Source organism: Motacilla alba, chromosome 1 (genome assembly GCF_015832195.1).
Source record: "Motacilla alba alba isolate MOTALB_02 chromosome 1, Motacilla_alba_V1.0_pri, whole genome shotgun sequence".
Classification (NCBI taxonomy): domain Eukaryota; kingdom Metazoa; phylum Chordata; class Aves; order Passeriformes; family Motacillidae; genus Motacilla; species Motacilla alba.
This window is the reverse complement of record NC_052016.1, coordinates 49,700,440-49,720,154: the sequence shown is the minus strand read 5'-3', so window position 1 is coordinate 49,720,154 and position 19,715 is coordinate 49,700,440. Positions and strand designations below refer to the sequence as shown.

At 35.5% G+C, this 19,715-nt stretch overlaps 1 protein-coding gene across 2 annotated transcripts in view; it reads right to left on the bottom strand.

Annotated features, from left to right (window-relative positions):
- Positions 1 to 259: 259 nt before the first annotated feature.
- Positions 260 to 19,715, bottom strand: part of DYNC2H1 (dynein cytoplasmic 2 heavy chain 1) — a 144,033-nt gene continuing 124,577 nt past the window's right edge. The window contains exons 86-89 of one of the 2 annotated variants that reach the window (XM_038129603.1): positions 11,266 to 11,375; positions 10,851 to 10,932; positions 4,439 to 4,555; positions 260 to 748 (exon numbers count right to left, since the gene is read on the bottom strand). In XM_038129603.1, coding sequence (XP_037985531.1) covers positions 590 to 748; positions 4,439 to 4,555; positions 10,851 to 10,932; positions 11,266 to 11,375 — 468 coding nt within the window. In that variant the 3' untranslated portion in view covers positions 260 to 589. The remainder of the gene's footprint in view (positions 749 to 4,438; positions 4,556 to 10,850; positions 10,933 to 11,265; positions 11,376 to 19,715) is intronic. The other variant, XM_038129614.1, reaches the window with a different exon arrangement.

Sequence of the window (19,715 nt, the reverse complement as noted above, 5' to 3'; positions counted from 1 at the left end):
GGATAACACCCATGATAGTAATCTAACTTAGTAACTCCACATGAAGCTCATCAAAATCCTGTTATTTACTATCTACAAAGAAATACAATTACAAGTAAAACATCATTGAAAGAGACTGAAACATTTATCCTGATTCTTATCTTCAAGTAAAACATTAAATTTTAGTTACAAAAGGTACATTTTAAAATTTTATTTTACAAAATAACAGAGGCATATGAATAACAGTTTCAAAAGGATAATGAAAAGATCAAAGGAAAAATGCAGACTTTGAATTTTATTCAATATTTCTGAGCAAACCAGAAGAGATTTCAACAACTTCAAGAAAGAAATACAGCACATTACAATCTAGAGAAACAATCCAAATTAGCAGTTTGCTGAATAATGCCATGTCAATTTTTACAATATCCCACAAAGATACACTGAAGTTCTTTCAAGTAGAATTATTTAAATACATCTCAAAAAAATAAACAGGAATTAATAAACCATTGCTTTAAAAATATAAAAACAATACATCTAAAGTTCTCTTTAAGTAAATATGAAATTAGATGTTTAAATGTCTCTTAACTTCACAAATTGATGCAGTTTCAGATTACTGATTTTTCAAAAATAAAGCAGCTCCACATTGAATCCACTGGCCTTGGTTTCCGCCACAAGGTACATCAATATTTGTCACCACACGGTCTCTCTCCACACTAGTGTAGACTGGTAAAGATATGCATTCCTCTGGAGAATATGGACCATATGCATCCTGGCAACAAACAAGCACTTAGTTATCACACAAAAAGACAACAAAGCATGAGAAAGCAATATTCTCCACTCATATGGTATCTAAAGATACAGTTTGGACACTGCAGCCTTGGACAAGGAAGTCTTCATTCAGGACACTAAAGAAGAAGGATTGAATGAAGCAGAGACTTCAGGAAAATTGCTCGCTCCATAACTCAAACACCAGGAAGGAAATAACAGGGGTGATTCTATGAACTAGATATAAAAATCTTCATTCAGCTAAAACCCTCCCAGCCATCACACATCAAAAATGTCTGCAAACCAGGCTAAGGGAAGAGCAGATCAGTTTCCTGCAGGGATAAAGCTGTTCAGGAGCCCCTGTGCTGTAGTGTGGGGAGCAGCTATCCTGGCAGGCTGCAGTGCTGTGGTGCCTGTGCCCTGGCAGACCCTACTGCCCTCTCCATCCCTGCAGCAAACTCTGCTCTACTGTGGCACAGCCCCTGGTATGATCTGAGATATCTGCAAGCATCATACTGCAGAACTACACTCCAAAAAACCTCACCCCACCCATTTTAGGCTACGTTATTGAACTGCTCCTCTCTGCTGCCTGTACTACAAACTGCCTTGGATGGTTTCCTCCTAGGGCTTTGCATAGGGTGCTGTCCATATGTGTGAACACAGAATTGAGCTCAAAGACTCCATCTAGACTTCCTACAGCACTTAATTTCAACCCATGATGTATTTAGTTATTGCAAATACTTCAGGATTTGATTCAACTGATATATATTAAGCATGTTTTCTGTCACACTCAAAATGTCCCATCCTGTCAACAGGAAAATGTCAGATTTTCAAGAACCAGATAACAAAGCAGCACACTTGTCAGAAAAGAATTTTAAATAAAAATGAGTGTCATTTTAACTCAAATCACATCAAATATGAGTTAGTGATGCTCCAATATTAGAAAATAACTAAAAACAGGAAAAAGGAAACATGCAAACAATAACTGTTTCAAGCACTTTGCCTTGCATGTGAAGTATAAAGCTATTACTGAAGAATTTTGCTGTTCCTTTTGAAAATCAACTTCCCCTGTCCTTTGGACAACAGTGTTTCAATCCTTGCAGAAGATTTATGTGTGGTAATATTTGTATAGAGTAACTTAATAATCAGGAACTCAGCTGTTCTCAGGACTGTACTTAGTCCATTTATCCCTTGGTTAACACTCCTGAAGAAGACAAAATGCTGGCTAGATTGAGAGTAAACTGTTAATCAGAGAATTTAAATTTTGCCAAAGCTGGGAGCCCAAAGCTGGCCAGTTTGCCTTCAAAGACCCATTTTTACACTTTTAGAAACAAAATATCTGCTCTTGTGCCTTTCTCAATCCCACTGATGTTTTAAGGAACCACATTATTGGAGGGTTAAAGCCATTCTGTGGAAGTCTTTTTGAGTCACAAATCCTTATGTCCTAGGCTTAAGTAGAGTCCAAAAGTTCTCTCGGTCAGACTGCCTCACACACAGTTCCATCCCCTTTAGTGACACCCTTCACAGCAGGGGATCCATCAGTGGATTAAAACTGGAAAGATTCTTCACAGTTTAATGTGAGAATAAGAGAATAGGCTTATGAGAATATGAGAATAAGCATGAATAAGAGAATAACCGTAGTGTTAGTAGATCAAAATATTCTGTTTAGAGCACTGCAGGATTTTGAGGGGGTTCTCTCAGAGAAATCCCGTAGGTTGAAGTTAAGTCTGGTTGAAAATTACTTCAAAGTATTACATTATACTTTTGCTCACTAGATTTCAAAAGATGCATTTATGGAGAAAAGAAAACAAGTTCAAAACCTAAGAATTCTAAGATAGTATGTTCAATTTTATGCACTCTTCTCCTAAGAAGAGGTAATGAAATTAAGGGAAATTAATGATATCCAATTCTGCTTTGGTTTCTGAGCACAATATTTGATTACAGTCAATTTTTACAGCGATTGTAAAACAACTGAAGGGTAGACCAATTCAGAAAAACTCTCCTTAGCGACACTTTGTATTTAAAAAGTGGGCAGTTGACAAGTTATGGCCTGTGTTTTATAAGAACTATATTTTTTTTCCAACACAAAGATGCCAGCTGCTATTAATTTAAATATAAGTACATTTGAGAAAGTTTAATTCCTTGATTATCGAAGTATCTCATTTTTTAATTTTACAGATAAAGGTCTCTGCTGATTTCACATATAACTTTTGGATCCTACCTTTGGAGTTTAAAAAAACAGTCATATTCAAAAAATACTAAAAAATCTGTTTTATTTCAAACACAAGATGAATGTTTTTCAGAACAATGGGAGGACTACTTAGAATTCTCATTTAAAATGTGTTTCCATTTGGTGTTACCATGGAAAACCACACATATTACCATCCTCCACCATCCACCACTGAGCCAATATATTAGAATGTCTGGCAATTATTTATTTATCCCATGCACCACCTCTCAAGTAAATTAGAAATCTGTTTATTTATCTGAAAAAACCAAACCCTGTAAATACCGAAAAACTGAAAAATCTTTCACTGGTCAACTTTGTAAGAGCTTTTGTGACGTTTTCATTTTTGTCCTTTTTTAAAAATTTTCAGTATTTTCTTTCCTAACCAAGCTGGGAGCAATGGTGCAGATGGTGGCTAGCATTTACTTCTGTGTTCAAGGTCTAAATCTGTCAACCTTTATATTTCTAATGCTGTACTATAATATAATCTGTATTTCCCCTGCTGCAAATAACAGTGAGAGAAAAACTAAGTTGGGATACAGCAGTGTGTTAGCAATGGAGCTCTCTGGGAGTCTCCGCTATCAGGGCGACCCCCAGATGTGTCAGAAAGTCCTTTTCCCAACCCAGCTGTCGAAGAAGGAGTCAGAAGTCTTTGGCTGTAGTTCTCAAGGCTGTTTATTAATTGTTATCTAAAACATTTTCACTCTGGCCTGCCGCAATTTGTTCAGCAGGTCAGCCAAAGGCACACTGCCCTCCCATGGGGCTGGCGTTGTCTTTTATACTATAAGGTATGTACTTGATATTTACAATTATATTCCAATACCTATCACCTATGTCAGACAGTGACTTTCTACTCTAAACCAATCTGTAACTGCCAACATCACCCAAATCATGGAGGTTAGGAAGAAGAAAGAAGGACAGGGCATGCCCAAACCTCCATTCTAAAATCCCCAACATTTCACTTTTCACCCTGTGACAACTACTGTTATGCTACTTAAATTTTTGTGACTCGTAATTCTTCATACAGAGTAGGTAATTTGCTCCATGGGCTAAGATCAAAACCCCACGTGTCTTTGGCTGCATGCCAGGGTCTCAGAGCCCCCTATATATTTCTAGATATATATTTACTAAATATATAATATTTATAATATATAATATACAATATTTATGTATATATTTACTAAATACAGGTTTGAAAATATGCTAATGTTTTTAAAAGACAAAGAAACTAAGGTATGACTGAAATAAAGCCCTTGCCTTCATCTAAGCAATATAAGCTAAAGAATATAAACAATAATTATAATAAGTTTCTGTTTTAAATAATGTAACTGCTTTTCCTAGTAAAGACTGTGATTTTTATTTTGAAATGAAAGGAAAACAGGTCAGCAACATCATACTGAAAAGCTACTACACAGAAAAAATAAAATTATGGGTCTTGAAAGTTTAGGGCTTTTAATAATTTAGTACCTGTGGAATCCAGGCCATGTAACAAGGGAGAACAGATGACACACTGGGAGAATCATGCAGATTTTCTGAAAGTCGATTTCCATCGAAACGACAACCTTCCAGTTGTAAGCCACTGATCTGCCATGGAAATATAAAATATTCAAACATAAATAACAGAATTAAAATGTCAATAATGATTACACTGTGCTTTAATAAATGCTGAACCTTTTTACTGTGACGAAATTTTTAAATAACAGGAAATTAATTACTGTTATGTTCTTTGTGAGAATAGGAAACATGATTTAAAAGCAAGATCTGGACCACATTTCACTGTGAACTTCCTCTGATTTGGATTCACATTCTTTGAAATGCCGGAGAAAAATACCTGTAAATGTCATTAATTATGAAACTGCAGTTGCCTGGCATTTGATTAATGGAATTATGATAGCAACAGCCAAGTTCACAATCATTACAATGTTGAGAAGAAGAGAAGAACAATCACTGCAATAAGCAGTAACTTCCTGCTTGGAAGTCTGAGCCCAGCTTTCAAAGAATGGAATGTGCAACTACACAGCTTCCAGAGGCAAACAAAATGTATTGAAATAATATGAGAGAAAATTTTATTTAACTTACTCAAGACTTCTTAGACATACTGCTGTTTGGCAGAAAATTAAATAAGAATCACAGATGCTTCTTTAAGTAACTATGCAATGCTTTATTTGCAACATTTCAAGCGTTTTCTTTTAATTAAGTAACTTCAGCCTCTGAATTACAGGTTCTATTTTTTTTTTCCTCTGGAGTCTTCTGTAAGTTGGTGACATCTATTCTAGATTCCTTAAAAAAAATTCGAATATTTGCTGATTGCTTTATTTTCCTCAGTACAAATACTACTAGTTTGCTAATAATAATAGTAATAGTAATAATAGTAATAGTAATAATAATAATAGTTATTATTGGGGGTTTTTTTTGGTTTTTTTTTGGCCTGCTGAAGTGAGAACTTCAGTTTTAGCAGTAATAAAACTTAATTCAATAATAACTTTTATGCAGCTTTTCAAAAGGCTAACAATCCAGCTGCAGCAGATCTGTAACAGAAGCTACAATCTGAAAATCATCTGTCTGTTATACTATCATACCAAAGCCTTGAATTAAATGTATCATACTGAGGTTGGCTTTCACCAAGTGCAAGGTTCATAAAGCAGTGCTGGAATTAGGAAATACAATGTTGCTGGAAATTGGATGACTGATCACATAAGCAAAATGGAGAAAAATGTCATTTTCTAATATATTTTTCCCTGCAAGAAATTTTGAAACATCTATGAGATTGCAAAAAGAGGTTAAAGTATGATGTTACAATGAAGATCAGTATCACAGAAGATATAATGGATATAATTTCCTTAGGTAATTTTAGTATTCTAAAATTATGTATTTGATGCCAAAAGATGGAATTAAACAGTAACATAATGTGGGTTACTGCCATGCTTGAAAAGTAATGCTTTCCTCCCCAGTGTTAGGGGGTTTTCATTATAATACATTAACTATAAACTAGCTAAGATTGAATTTTGCATTTTTAATATCTGATTATTCTTTTGATTGTAGACAGGCATTACACTCTTCAAGAATTCACTTCTTTAAACTCATATTTCTCTTTTAATGCTGAGCTGGGGACTCTTCCTTACAATGTGCAAGATGCAGATGTACAAATTCTAATATGAAAAGAAAATGCTATAAAACATGGCATTTAAATAGGACATAAAACAAAGCTGTGTTTCTCCTTGGACAGACAGTGACCAGAGAAGGGACAATGCTCTTTGGAGCAACCTGTGCTTCGTACAGACTAGGACTATCAGCAAAACCACCAAAGCTGTGGATAACCTGAACCAAAACAACCCCAAATGGAAAGTTCAGAGTAGACTTTTTGTATAACTTTCAAACAAATTTTACAAAGATTCATCTCCTCTGTTATTCTTTCTGTCCTTCTTGCTTTCTGCAGGGAATATTTTAGGGACCATAGTTGAATAAGTAACCTTGGCAAAGTTATTGCACAAAGATTGGTCTAATGAAGAGGTTTTAAAGTTTGTTGCAAGAGTGTTCAAAGATCTGGCCATCCTAAACATCTCTGAAAGAAAATTCTATAGAAGTAGGTCACCTATTGAAAAAACTTTTTACTGCACGCTTCTTCTTTTTATATTGGCAGTCCCTTTGACATTACAGTTATATAAAATACCAAAGTCCTTGAAAACTTCTCCTGGAAACCAATGGTAGAAAATCCTTTGAAGATTAAGACCAAATTTTTACTTTCATTCAATATTAAAAGACATAAAGAAAAAAAACCCAATAATACTAGAACAATGTACTTTCCAATACCATTTGACTGAGTACACCCATAGCCATGTTTTCATTTCTATAATAAACAGTATAGAGAAATTACCAGTACTATGAAAGACATGAATTTCACAGCAGCTGTAATATAATCATAGTATCTTTGAAACTCACCAGAGAGTAATGGCAGAAGTTGACCATAATTTTTAATTCTTACAAAGAATTTGGCAGTTCACAGCTATCAGTACTAGTTTAGGTTCAAAAAAGTTATTTTTACACATTACAGACTATGTTTCTTTAAAATACCTTGTAGAAAGTGTGCTGATACCATGGTCCAAAGCACGCCTGTTTTCAAATTTCAAATTCTCTGCAACAGATTTTCCCTTACTAATTAATGCCATCATTTTCCATGACACAATCCAAACTGCAGCAGACTTTGGGAAGTCATATTTTTACTTCATTACCTCCACAGGCCTCCATCATTAATTTATTGGTATTTCAAGATGGAGGTATACTGGTAAAAAAGACCTCTAAGGAGGCCTTATAATAATATACCTGTCCATTGCTAAGAGTATAGTTTTGATATTAATACTCATATTGTGAATTTGAAACTCTCAGTTATTTTTTATTTTTTACTATGTATATTAAGCTTTACCCAAGGTCATATTACTTACTACCCAATAAGTTTCTTACCATGTTTCTACCTTTCTTTCACTCTTTTCTACAATACAGAAAATGGAATGCCAAAAGGAATGACTACCTGCTGTCGTACAACAGCACAATCAGTGCACAAAGCAAACAGAAGAGATGTATCTGCATATCAATATGTAATTTTAGTGCAATAGCCATACGTTTTCAGTACTTTTTGTTAAAGCAACCTGGAGCGATATTAAAGAAGATGTAATTTCATACATATTGATTCTAAGTGATATTGAGGAAGCTGTAATTTTATACAAATAGATTCTAAATCAAATATTCATCACATCCTACTAGAGGAGATCCACTCCACATCATACATCTAAACCATCACCTGAATTAACACTGATATTTTAACATCTTGTTTGTTTATTCATATAGGACTAAGGTGTGTTCTTGGCCTGATTGAGTGTTCCTCTGCCTACTTTGCAGTTTCACTGACAGTTCTAGAACTGCACGCTTCTAACTTACAGATGATCATAGGGTAAATTATTTGTATTTTTAGGCATAGAAAGATCAACCATCTACAATTCCTGAAGCTTGATGACATTTTTTAAAATCACAGCAAGACCGAGAAAGCATTTTCATCATACAGATTATAAGGAGATCTCCTTCTTTTTTCCTTATCACAGAACAAACTCTAAGTCATCAAAACCTTTTAAAATAAAAAGTAAGAAAAAATCTTGAAGAACATATCTTCAAAACCATGCCTGACAGTTTTCCTAAGAAAGTTATATGAAGTATGTGTGACTATCAGGTTTAAATTCACCTGCATTCCTACTTGTGCCAGTCCTTCAACAGAGACATTCTATTAGGCTTTTAAATATTTGTTGATTCAGGGACTTGAGCATGACTCTCCCAGACCCTGTACTCTGTGAGTACAGAATCAAGTCTCTCAGTGGAGTTAGTTACATTAAGTGAAATAATACCAGTAGCATCTATTGAGACTGATAAACCTCAGAATAGCCTATGCCATGGTCCGGTTTCTGTAGGGGAGTCTGGTAAGCTACAATTTCTTATTTATGTGGCATAAAACAAGTCTCAGCTATCTTTTTTTGCTGATGGAATTCTCTTTTTTTGAGTTCCCACTCGGAATAGGTTCCCATTCAACAAGGTTAGCCTGAATTCTTGAAACTGTAGATACAACATTTACTTTAACAGTATTAAAATTCATACTGCTCTGGTGAACCAACCTTAATGTACAATCCAGAGGATCCTTATCAAACAAGATACATTTTAGAGAATTGCTTTTCTGAATCAATGACACTGTTATGCCCTAGTTATAGTCCCTGTTGTATATAGCTTTACTAATGGGGAAGTTTCCCTTCAGTTCTCCATGAGCATGAGGAAGGACTCATGGTAGGGAAATCTACATATTAAGCATTGCAAAGGGTTCCAAAACCTTTCTATTCATCAAGGATTAAAAGGAGCAGTGAAAATACTAGTGGTTTCTTACTAATAGAGAATTAATGAGTATTTCTCTTACAGAGGAAAAAGATAATATTCAAATCAAGTGAAGAAACTTGACAGGGTTCTCATGTTTTGCTAAAAATAACCACTCACCTAACTGCTTGTTCTATTTGTGGCTCAGAAAATTTCCTTTTAAACAAAATTCTCTTCTGATTTTCAATCCCTCTTAGAACATGACACATTTTTGTAAAGCATTAGATCATATACATTAACCTTTTTGCCTACACATGATATAGACTGCTAACAGTGTACTTTAACTAGTATTGCCAAAAATTTACCACATAAATTCTCAGACAGTAGAAGTTTAATAGTCTCTTTTAAGACTCTTCAGTTAGAAGTTTAATAAAAACTGGAATACTGTAACAAACCTCTTTCATTCTTTATTTGCCAAGCAGCTCTTTCAATCTGGCAACTGTAAAACACTGTGATATTTTTTAATATATGAATATACTGAGTTAATGTTATTTAGGAGTGGAGGTACTTGACATTGGCCTCTGACATTTTTCAAAAATGTAAATGGTTTTGAAGAACTTCAAGCTTTTACAGTCTGCAGCTGATAGCTAGCCTACTAGAACAACTGGTCTGAGATGTGAGACTCAGTTTTGACTTACTGCTATGGCCTTAGAAGCCTTGGCTGAATCTGTAACCTGAGACCATGTGACTTGCAGGTATATTTGTCATATACCAGCTTTATACCAAGCCTTTAAAGTTCCCTGGTTTATTTATCTCCAAGTTCTACAGCCCTGTCTTCTCATTTTTCTTATGACATGAAGCAGGCAACCATTACTCTTACTTAAATATCAAGATTGAAGAATTTCCAAAATTACATTCTCTAGATCCAACAGGAATTCATTCAACAAAGTTCAAAAGACTGCACTGTATTTAGGGCAGACTGGATGATTACAGTTATCTTTACTGGCTTTACAATATATTAACATTTTGGAAATATGAAATCTTACATATTCTGTATTATTAATTTTTGACAGTGTCAGGAGCCAGCCCAGAACCCTAATATCTATCTCCCCTACCCTTGTGTCTATCTACATTATCAGACTAGAGAAGGTGCCCTGCCACTTGTTCTCGCTCTCCAAATGCAGCAATCTCTGCTTTAGCTGCATGGGCCCCACAGTTGCTGTTGAGTGCCCTGCACTGGGCACAAGTATCTCTGTGAGGATGTGGTTTTGAGGGCTGTGCTCCATGCTGAACACAGAATGTGTAGCTGTGCAGCATTATTTTGGGATCAACATACCTGTAGGAAGACAGCACAGGAAACTTACTTTGTCGATGCCCTACAAAATTAAGTATAAAAAGGTGAACAGAGACTTGTGCTGACCAAAGTGGCAGTTTTACCTGGAATGTTAAGAAGCTAAATTAAACCATTGGAGGATTCATCTCTACTTTGCTGTCAAAGCAATCAGTGGTGACTTTATGGCTGCTGGTTGTAGCCTTAACTAATCATTTAGAAATTCTTGGGTTTTTATCATATCAAAAACTAGTCATCTTATAGTTTACTTTGGTTTCCTTCCTTAGTAGTGTCCTTCCAGTGATTAAAGAAAAGCTAACACATAGCCTTAGACTTACAGATTTACATATTTATTTCCTCTGGCTACCAGCCACTCCTCTATCCGGACAAGAGCAAGATTTTAACTCATGAAATTGCAGCTTAAATTTTCATCTAAGAGTGGTTGAAGAGAATGGAGCAATAAGCTTAATTTTAAAATGAGAACAGTGACCAGGGAGGAGAAAAAAAGATAACTGTCTTCCTTTTCTAATTTCTGTGGAATTTTGCACTGCCATTTTAGTAGCTGTATACCATTAACCAGCCTTTTTACCTCTGGTACACCAATTATTTATAACTCAGTTTTCTAGGAAGTTTACAGACAGATGACTTGTACTATACTGATAAAACATCCTCATAAAATCCTAGTAAAACATTCTAGTAAAATACCTTAACTTGGAGTTTGCCTTCCTGTATTCGCCCTTTCCATGAAGCTGTAAATTTAAGACTGTCCACTGAACACTTCATTACTCTGCAATGGAAACACACATACAGTAAATCTCACGGACGTGTAACAACAGGATATCAAACACAAAACCAAACTCAATGTATTTTCAATGTGTACCATATGATACTAAGTCTTACTTTGAAGAAAAATACATCTCTAACTAAAAAAAAAAAAAAAAACCACCAATAAGTATTTAAACAGGTAACAGCTACTTCAAGGCAAGAAATAAAAATAAGATGGCTGATGACAGCAATTGACATAACTTTTTGGCTCTGTGTCCTCAAAATGAAATAACCATCCTCACATATAAGGAACAACGGCACATTAGCACAAATAGGCACATTATTTTTCCCTCACCTTGCAGTCTCCTGGCGTAAGGCATTGAGAAATGTGTCTGGATGAAATAGCTCAGAAAGGTCAAGGGTGTCTGACAACAGTTTCTCTTTCTCTGCTTTTTCTACCCAATTCTAAAAGAGAGAATAAAAAAAAAAATAATAAAAAAAAGAAATCCTGAAATAACTGAAATTATGACTTGATTTCTCAACATTTTGAGTTAATGTGGGTAAGTCAATTATTATGATTAATGAAAAATGTTTGTGTAAACATACTGTAACCTCAAAGCTTAATATTAATCTCTATTATTTCACACTGGTAAAAAGGAAGTGAATACCCTCTTAAAATATAAAGAAAATGAGCAGTTTATATGTAACATGACTCATCCATTCTAAATAAACTCATGTTTCATTCTTTGTTCATTGCAGCTTACTTTGTACAGTGAAAAGTTATCATTGTACGATGAAAATTATAATTTCAAAAATTTTATCATTGTTGAAACCCTATTTCACCTTTACTTACTGGGGAGTTTATGTTTGCCATCAGAATAGCTGCCATTTCTGTCTTCGCTTTAATAAGTTCAGAAAAATAACTGTATTCCTTTTAGGTATGCTTTAAGATCATTTTTTTGTATAAATGGCATATTATATTAAAGAAACACTTGATTTTCAATCTGCAGTAACAGTTTTTATAACTACTTGCCAACAGGTTTTTTAAATATTCCTTACTACTAGGTTGATGCTGCCATTTTTAACATATTGGAGACATGAATTCACAGAACTGATTACAAGATAAAAAGTGGATTCTGTTACACGTGGAAATAAATGAATCTAATAAAGGTGGGGTGAATAACTGTCCTCAATTATCCTTACAGAGCACATGCCTCAACCTTCTTCCACTCTTCTTACTGGCAGCTGTGAAGCCTGTTAGGAACAGCAAGCTTGGAATTTCTCACCAATGCAACACCTTGCGTGCCAGCATGAGAAAAGAGACACACATTGTACCTCATCATCTTTATAAACAACGCCATCTTTATAATACTAAGAAATGCAATCTTAGTTTAATTCTCAAGACAGTAACAATCTCAGACAAAGAATTTGCTCTCTTCAGACAAGATATTTAGGTACCTGACTGGTTACACAACAGTTCACACTCAAAATCCTCTTCTGAAATGTTTACAATATATCTCTTTGTTACAATTTATTTACATGATATAGTCACAGTCCTTACTATGGCACTGTAGTATGAACCTGAAGACACTGTATAACCCACCCTACAAGTAAGCTCTTCACATATATGCCTTCAAGGCCAGGCTGGATGGGGCTCTGAGCAACCTGGCCTAGTGGAAGGTGTTCCTGCCCATGGCAGGGGGTTGGAACCAGATGATATTTAAGGTACCTTCCAACCCAAACCATTGTGTAATTCTGCAAATACTAAGACAGAAACTAATCAGAGAATAAGATTCCACATGCTATCACAGAACAGAGAAAGACAAGCTCAACTCCTTTCTAGATACCAACTCCAGGAAATTATAAAATTGCTGTAGTCACTGAAAAAAAATCTTGGAAGTTACACTCTCATCACACAATGTACCTGCCAAGCATCTATATCATGTTTAAAAATTACTTTATTGTATTGTTTGAACTGCTGACAGATGAATAATTCCATAGAACCATTTTGGAAGTGACAAAATCATCAAAAATGCAAGTAGATAACACTCAGTAAGTTTTATTTTATTTTGGCAGTGTGTCACACACATCTCCATAATGTTTCCACCATGTTGAAGCCTTTAATCAGTTTGTTTGTTTTTTTTATCTGCCACATCCCTGATTACGAGCCCTCAACCCAAACGATTATGAATCAGTTCAGAGATTTCTGCTTTCCATTTTCATTAGGTAAGTGTACACAGTTAATGACTCTTATCTGCATGATTCTTTTAATGACTTTATATAACTTTATGAAACTTATGAGTTCAATTTCTTTTATCATATAGCAGTAAATGTATTCTGATTAGGAGAAGTTTTGTAAATTGTTTTGTGTAATAAAAGTAGACATCACTTCAACTTGTAATTAATATAATCATTATACTGCTCTCATCAAATAAACTTTTAATGTAACTGCTAAAGAGAAACACTGTCAGGAACACAGATGTTTATATTCCACACAATTAAAAGATCAGTATGGGTAATATTAATCCTGAACTCATATAATTAGTAGTACTAGGATGTACACAATAACAAAAACTTTCACTAGATCACTAAAGCAAAATTTTAATGTCTTGTACTGCTCTATATAAAGCTGAATATGTAGCTCATTTACAACCATTTAAATAAATCATTTTAGATGCAATCAAATGTATTTTACAACCCAATTGTAAAAAATATCCTTATGTTTATTTTAGTCTTATAAGATCCCATGAGAGCCTATTAAGGAAATGATACAGTCTCAAAAGACAACACCACTATTAACAGATCATTTGTCACTGGTAGTGCCACTGCCATAAGGCTGGAAGAGATCAGGTGTTGATGGGAAGGAAATTTAAGCTAAGCTGTAGAAAGACTGAAGTGATGTTTCTTGAAATGGAGAAATCCCTCCCCCATCCCAAATCTGATAAAAACATGTATTGACTACATTTTTCAAGGTGATGAAAAGTTGTTTGACTCCTTATTCATCTTGGATGGCCATGCAGCATTTCAGTCTGAAGGGCTTTCTTCCATCACCAACTCTTATATAACTATATAACTATTATAACAACAATGTGGTCTACAAGTCCAAATATCCTAACCCTGAAAATACATTTATTCCAAAATGTAAGAAAAAAATCTATCATCCACTCTTCTTTGCAACTGTTTATTTCAAAATTTCATTATTTCAATATTTTCTGAATATTTCTCATTACAATTACATTAGAAGTTTAACTGTCTGTGATAGATTAATTTAGAAAATTATTATTATTAGAAATATAGTATCAAAAATTATCAGCAACCCAAAATGCTTGCAAAGCAATTCCTGGAAGGGTATTTCAAAACTTCCATTAATGTGGGGTTCTGTTAGCTATAATAAAAACATTTTCTTTTTTTCCCCCTTACAAAAACAAATTTATTAGCATGGTCTCAGGTAGTTCAAATAATATTTTTTCATGCATCTTAACATCCAATAAACATCCATTCCACTTTCAGAGAGAAGTCTTCCTTATCATCTATAACCCCAAAGCAAACTGAGTGCCTCATTGAACAGGGGAAGGAATAAGGAGGCTGCCATATTTTCACATTATTATTTATACAGCTTTAGGATCACAGAACTCTAAAATGAAGCAAGTACTCTTCCTTCACCAGTTTTAATTCATTCCAAATGTATATTCTTCTACTGCATTTTTCTATTGCTGTGGTCCCCAAAGACAACTTATACCGAAAAAGAAAATCATATAAATCACCACAGAAGTAATTTCATTTTTGTGCCTAGATGGAAAACTGTATTCAGTGTTACACGCATATGCATAGCCAGGAACCATACAGTATAATTCTCTTTTTCTACCAGTTTTAGAAGTTTTACATATTACTTGGGAAAAAAGTGCAGAACTTTGGCTAAGTCTGAGAGTAAATGATGGCGAGTAGCACTGCTAGGGGACTAAGTACTCAGCTAACTGGAGTTTAGGCTGAGCCAAGGTCAAACAAGCAGTTATGCTACAATCCCATTTTCCTCACAGGAGCTGTTCTACAGGTGTGCTCCAAAGTGCAAGCATTCAGTGGTAAACACCAGCAGGAATGACAGTATTACAGCTCAAAGAAATGAAACAGATGGATTTTTGCAGGCACTGAGCCCAAAGGGGGTAATGCCTAGGATTCTGAGGAACAACAGGTATACAATGATTTGCTCCCTTGTGGCAATTCTTTGTATGTGAAATCCTTGAGCCATTATTCTTAAGGGAGCTATCCTTTGTTAAATGAATGTGTGAATATTGCAGTATTTTAGGTATATGAAAGGTGTTGGCCCATACTTACAAATGATAAATAACACAGTAATTTAATTTGGAGTTCATGTTTGGTTTAAATTTTTTTTTCCTTTCTCCTTTCCTTTTTCCTTTCCTTTCCTTTCCTTTCCTTTCCTTTCCTTTCCTTTCCTTTCCTTTCCTTTCCTTCCTTTCCTTTCCTTTCCTTTCCTTTCCTTTCCTTTCCTTTCCTTTCCTTTCCTTTCCTTTCCTTTCCTTTCCTTTCCTTTCCTTTCCTTCCCTTCCCTTCCCTTCCCTTCCCTTCCCTTCCCTTCCTTCCATCCCTTTCCCTTCCCTTCCTTCCCTTCCCTTCCCTTCCCTTCCCTTCCCTTCCCTTCCTTCCCTTCCCTTCCCTTCCCTTCCCTTCCCTTCCCTTCCCTTCCCTTCCCTTCCCTTCCCTTCCCTTCCCTTCCCTTCCCTTCCCTTCCCTTCCCTTCCCTTCCCTTCCCTTCCCTCAGACCAAAACCACTGGCTACTGCTTTAAATCAAATACCACTAAAGCTTTATTTCAGTTTTCCACTCCTCAGAGGCCCCCTGTTTGTTGAGGAAATCTGAGCAATAACACAACAGCAGTGTTACAGCATGAATGTTCTAGGTCCCTTAGCACCAGCATGCTGGCTAACCACGTGCTAGAAGCAGATAGGCAGTAAGGTACAGCTGACAGAAACATAAGCAGATGTGATCTCACTCTGCTTACTGTATTAGTTCATTTTTATCAAAACATGAACTTAACTTACCCTGAATTTTTGTTTCCTACATTTAATACAGATACCAGAATGATGCATAGGAACTGCAACAACATACTGACAAGTTTATGACTGGCATATGCCAAAAATACCTACTTCCAGATATTTCCTGTATGACTACTAAACACAGAATCCAGTTAGGCAATACTCTTATGCTTCATGCCTTCTAGTCTCTTCTTTCCCAAGTACATCAGTCACCAGGCACTAGATTGCATTTGCAGTTACACAGCAGAGTATGACTAGGTAAGAAAGTCTAAGAATTGGAACTATTCCTTGGTGGAACCAACTCCCCATCTCCAAAAATAAGTTGCAGGGAACAGAAAACAGTGGCATACAATATTCATTTGTAGATAACAGACTAGACTGCCTACAACAATGCTTGGACAAAGTCAGGGCTATATCAGACATAAATCCTACGCAGAGCTCTGGAGCAGGGATGCTGAAATCTAAATTGTGATGGTACTGGTGTGACTAAACAGGGATACAGAATACTCAATATAGTAGCCACTGGTAATGATGGGATGCACTGCAGTAATTTGTTTTACAGTACCACCTCAAAGGCTGTGTTACAATGAAGAGAGCCAATAGAGAACTGCTTACTTACTGCCATAGCTTGTTTTCCCTGGTAACGCCCCATGAAATACAGATTTTCCATTAGCATCTCCCTCACAGTCCTTGTTCCTCTACTTAAACAATGACCCCCTCAACAACAGTCACCGGTCTCTCTCCATTTTTTTCATTCCTGTTTACCAGTCAATTATTTTTTGTTAACATCCTCTCTTAAGGCTGTCAAAATATGGAGAAAATCTCTCACCCATGCCTGTGTCACAGAACTCTATTATATTAGTAACTATTGAGGCTTAACCTAACTCTCAGATAAGTAAGAATGTTAATCAAACAGACTAAAGCAATCTAATCAGAAACTGTTTAACTCTATGGGGCCCATATCCCAAAACACCTAAAAGATACCACAATTAAAAGGCAAAGAAGGAAATCTGGTTTTTTTACATGAGAAAAAGAGATCACCAAATGGAAACAGTAGCTGAAGCAACTCCATTTAAACAAAGGAAGTAAATGATGTCATGGCTAGTCTGTGATGTGACACCCTCGCACACCATGTTGGCTCATGCTGAAGCTGCCTACACTCCATTAAACAGAATACTCCAGCACTGCTCAGATCAGAAAATAGTTTGTTCAAAAAAGAACAACTTTGTTTTGACGCAGAATATAATTAAGTTTTTGGTTTTTTTTAATTGATGCTTCAAGCTAGTATGGATTGTTGTTTGCTCCTACATTGTAAAGCTAAGGCAGCTAGCATAAAGGTACCTCAAGTGCAGCATATCAGCTCTTTGAAGCTCATAAAACCTTTTGTTAAACCAGAAAGCAAATTTCTTTTGTTGTGGCCAATTCCAAACAAACAGCTCACCATAAAGTCTCTAGGTCTCTTTCAGATGTCCTGTCACACTTGAAAGCTAAGAGAATGTTGAAGAGCATTAGTGTGGCATAAAGCTTCATTCACACCTGTTCTCAGGAAGCAACTCAGAAAAATGAGCAAGTGTTTCAGTTGTGGCCTCAAAAGTGTAGAAGAATTAATAACTGCCTTTGACCCTTAATAAGGTCAATAGGAATTCTGCATTTCTGTGGTATCATTGGTTTCAGTTTTATTATTCTAGTAATATCTTAATGTGTTCCTTATTTGATGGATTCTTCTGTTGATATATTCAAATCAGTACTTTTTCTCAGCATGATAAAATACATGAATACACATGACAGAATAAATATTTTCTTAGCTTTGTAATCTGCATATCTGAAGAATGAACAATATTTGGTTTAGTTCTAAACTATTTACTTTTTGCCCTTTGCCTGATATATAAGTAATTTCAATTGCTTAAGTTATCACATGGGATAATGAAATATTAGAAATAATACTGAAAATGTTAATTATAGAAAATGTATAAGAAAACACACTGTGTGTATAAGGAAAAGCACACACAACACTGTGAAACAGTGCAATCCTGACAGGAATTTTGAAATTCAAGTTGAGACATAGAGAACAGATTTCTCATTGGATCGTAACTCTCTTAGTTCAGAGTGACTGTGTGGAATTACCACTACAAATATATCAATATGCTTTTGCATACTCTCCTTCATGTAGGGGCACACATTCTAATTTAACTGCTATTTATAGCACTCAGCTGAACAGACTGGGAAACATTATAGAGCAGGAGGGCATTTATCCTTCCTGCCTTCAAGCATCACTTACACGCTTTAAATAGGGATCTAAGCTTCCCATCACTCTTAACAACTCTTCTACTTTAACTCAAGGTTTGGTTTCTTTTTTCTTCAATTATGTACCTTGCTGAATATTTAGAGACAAAAACCACACCAAAAAGAACTCTACTAAGAAAAGAATCAAACAACAAAATGAACAAAACCCCAAATCTGAATGCCTTTCTGTTGACTTCAGTTTTAAAACTCAGTCATGTCTGTTTACAGAATTGCTGAGTGCACTTTTATCCTGCTCTGATTCCTTTATTTGACTGTGAATTCCCAAGAGTAAAACTACTGCACACTCAACATATAAAGAAGGGTTTAATCAAGAATTATTCTTGTGACTCTTTTCCTTCACAAACTAAATTTGAATTGACAGCCCTGAAACTTAAAAGGTTTCAAATTTTAAATATTTTTATATATTTGCAAATGGATACAATATGAAACCGTTGTAATTTCAAATTCAGTAATATGGCATCTCCTTCAAAGAGAGAAAGATAGGTCAAGATGTGGTTACATTTCTGCCTTCCCCCAAAGATTGCTAATTAGGGATGATGCTTGCTTGTGGAATGGAAATCAGTTTCTAATAAAAAATGGGCTTATTTTTTTAATACATATCTGCAAATGATATTTGATAAATAGTTACAGCATGTTACCATTGACTTTGACCTATTAAAATCTCAAAACAGATGAAATATTTTGCAAACTGCTACACCAGCCCAGTTCCCAGCAAACCATCTAGAGGTTAAAAAAGAGCCACAATCCCACCACCTTTAAGTTACAAAGCTAATTTATTTCTACATATTCCACATAATTTATTTCTATGTATGCCCTTCTAACTATGAAATCAGAAATAAAACAATAACAGATTTTTAATAGATTGCTTACTTTCAGTAGATAGAATATTTCTGTCAGTGTAGTAGTGATTAGAACAGCAAGTTACTGTAACCAAGGGTAAGTCCTGTCTAACCAACCCAGTGGCCTTTTATGATGGAGTGACTATAGCACTGGGCAAGGGAAGGGCTACAAATCAAGATTTATGAGCAATCTATCTGGATTTCTGTAAAGCCTTTGACATGGTCCCTCACAACATCCTTCTCTTTCAGCCAGAGAGAGATGGATTTGATAGGTAGATTGTGAGATCGATACGAATCACATCCAGAGGGTGTTATTCAATGACTCAGAGTCCCAATGAACATTGGTGAGAAGTGGCGTGCCACCAGGGGTCCATATTGGGACCAGTGTTATTTAATATCTTCATTAATGACACAGATAAAGGGATCAGGTGTACCCTCATCAACTGAAGGACAGAATGCCACCCAGAATGACCCAGGCAGGCTTGAGGAGTGGGGCCCTTGGAATCTCCTGAGCTTTTACAAGACCAACTACAAGGTGCTGCATCTGGGTCATGGCACCCCCTAGTACCAGCACAGGCTGGGGATGAGCAGATGGAAAGCAGCCCTGCTGAG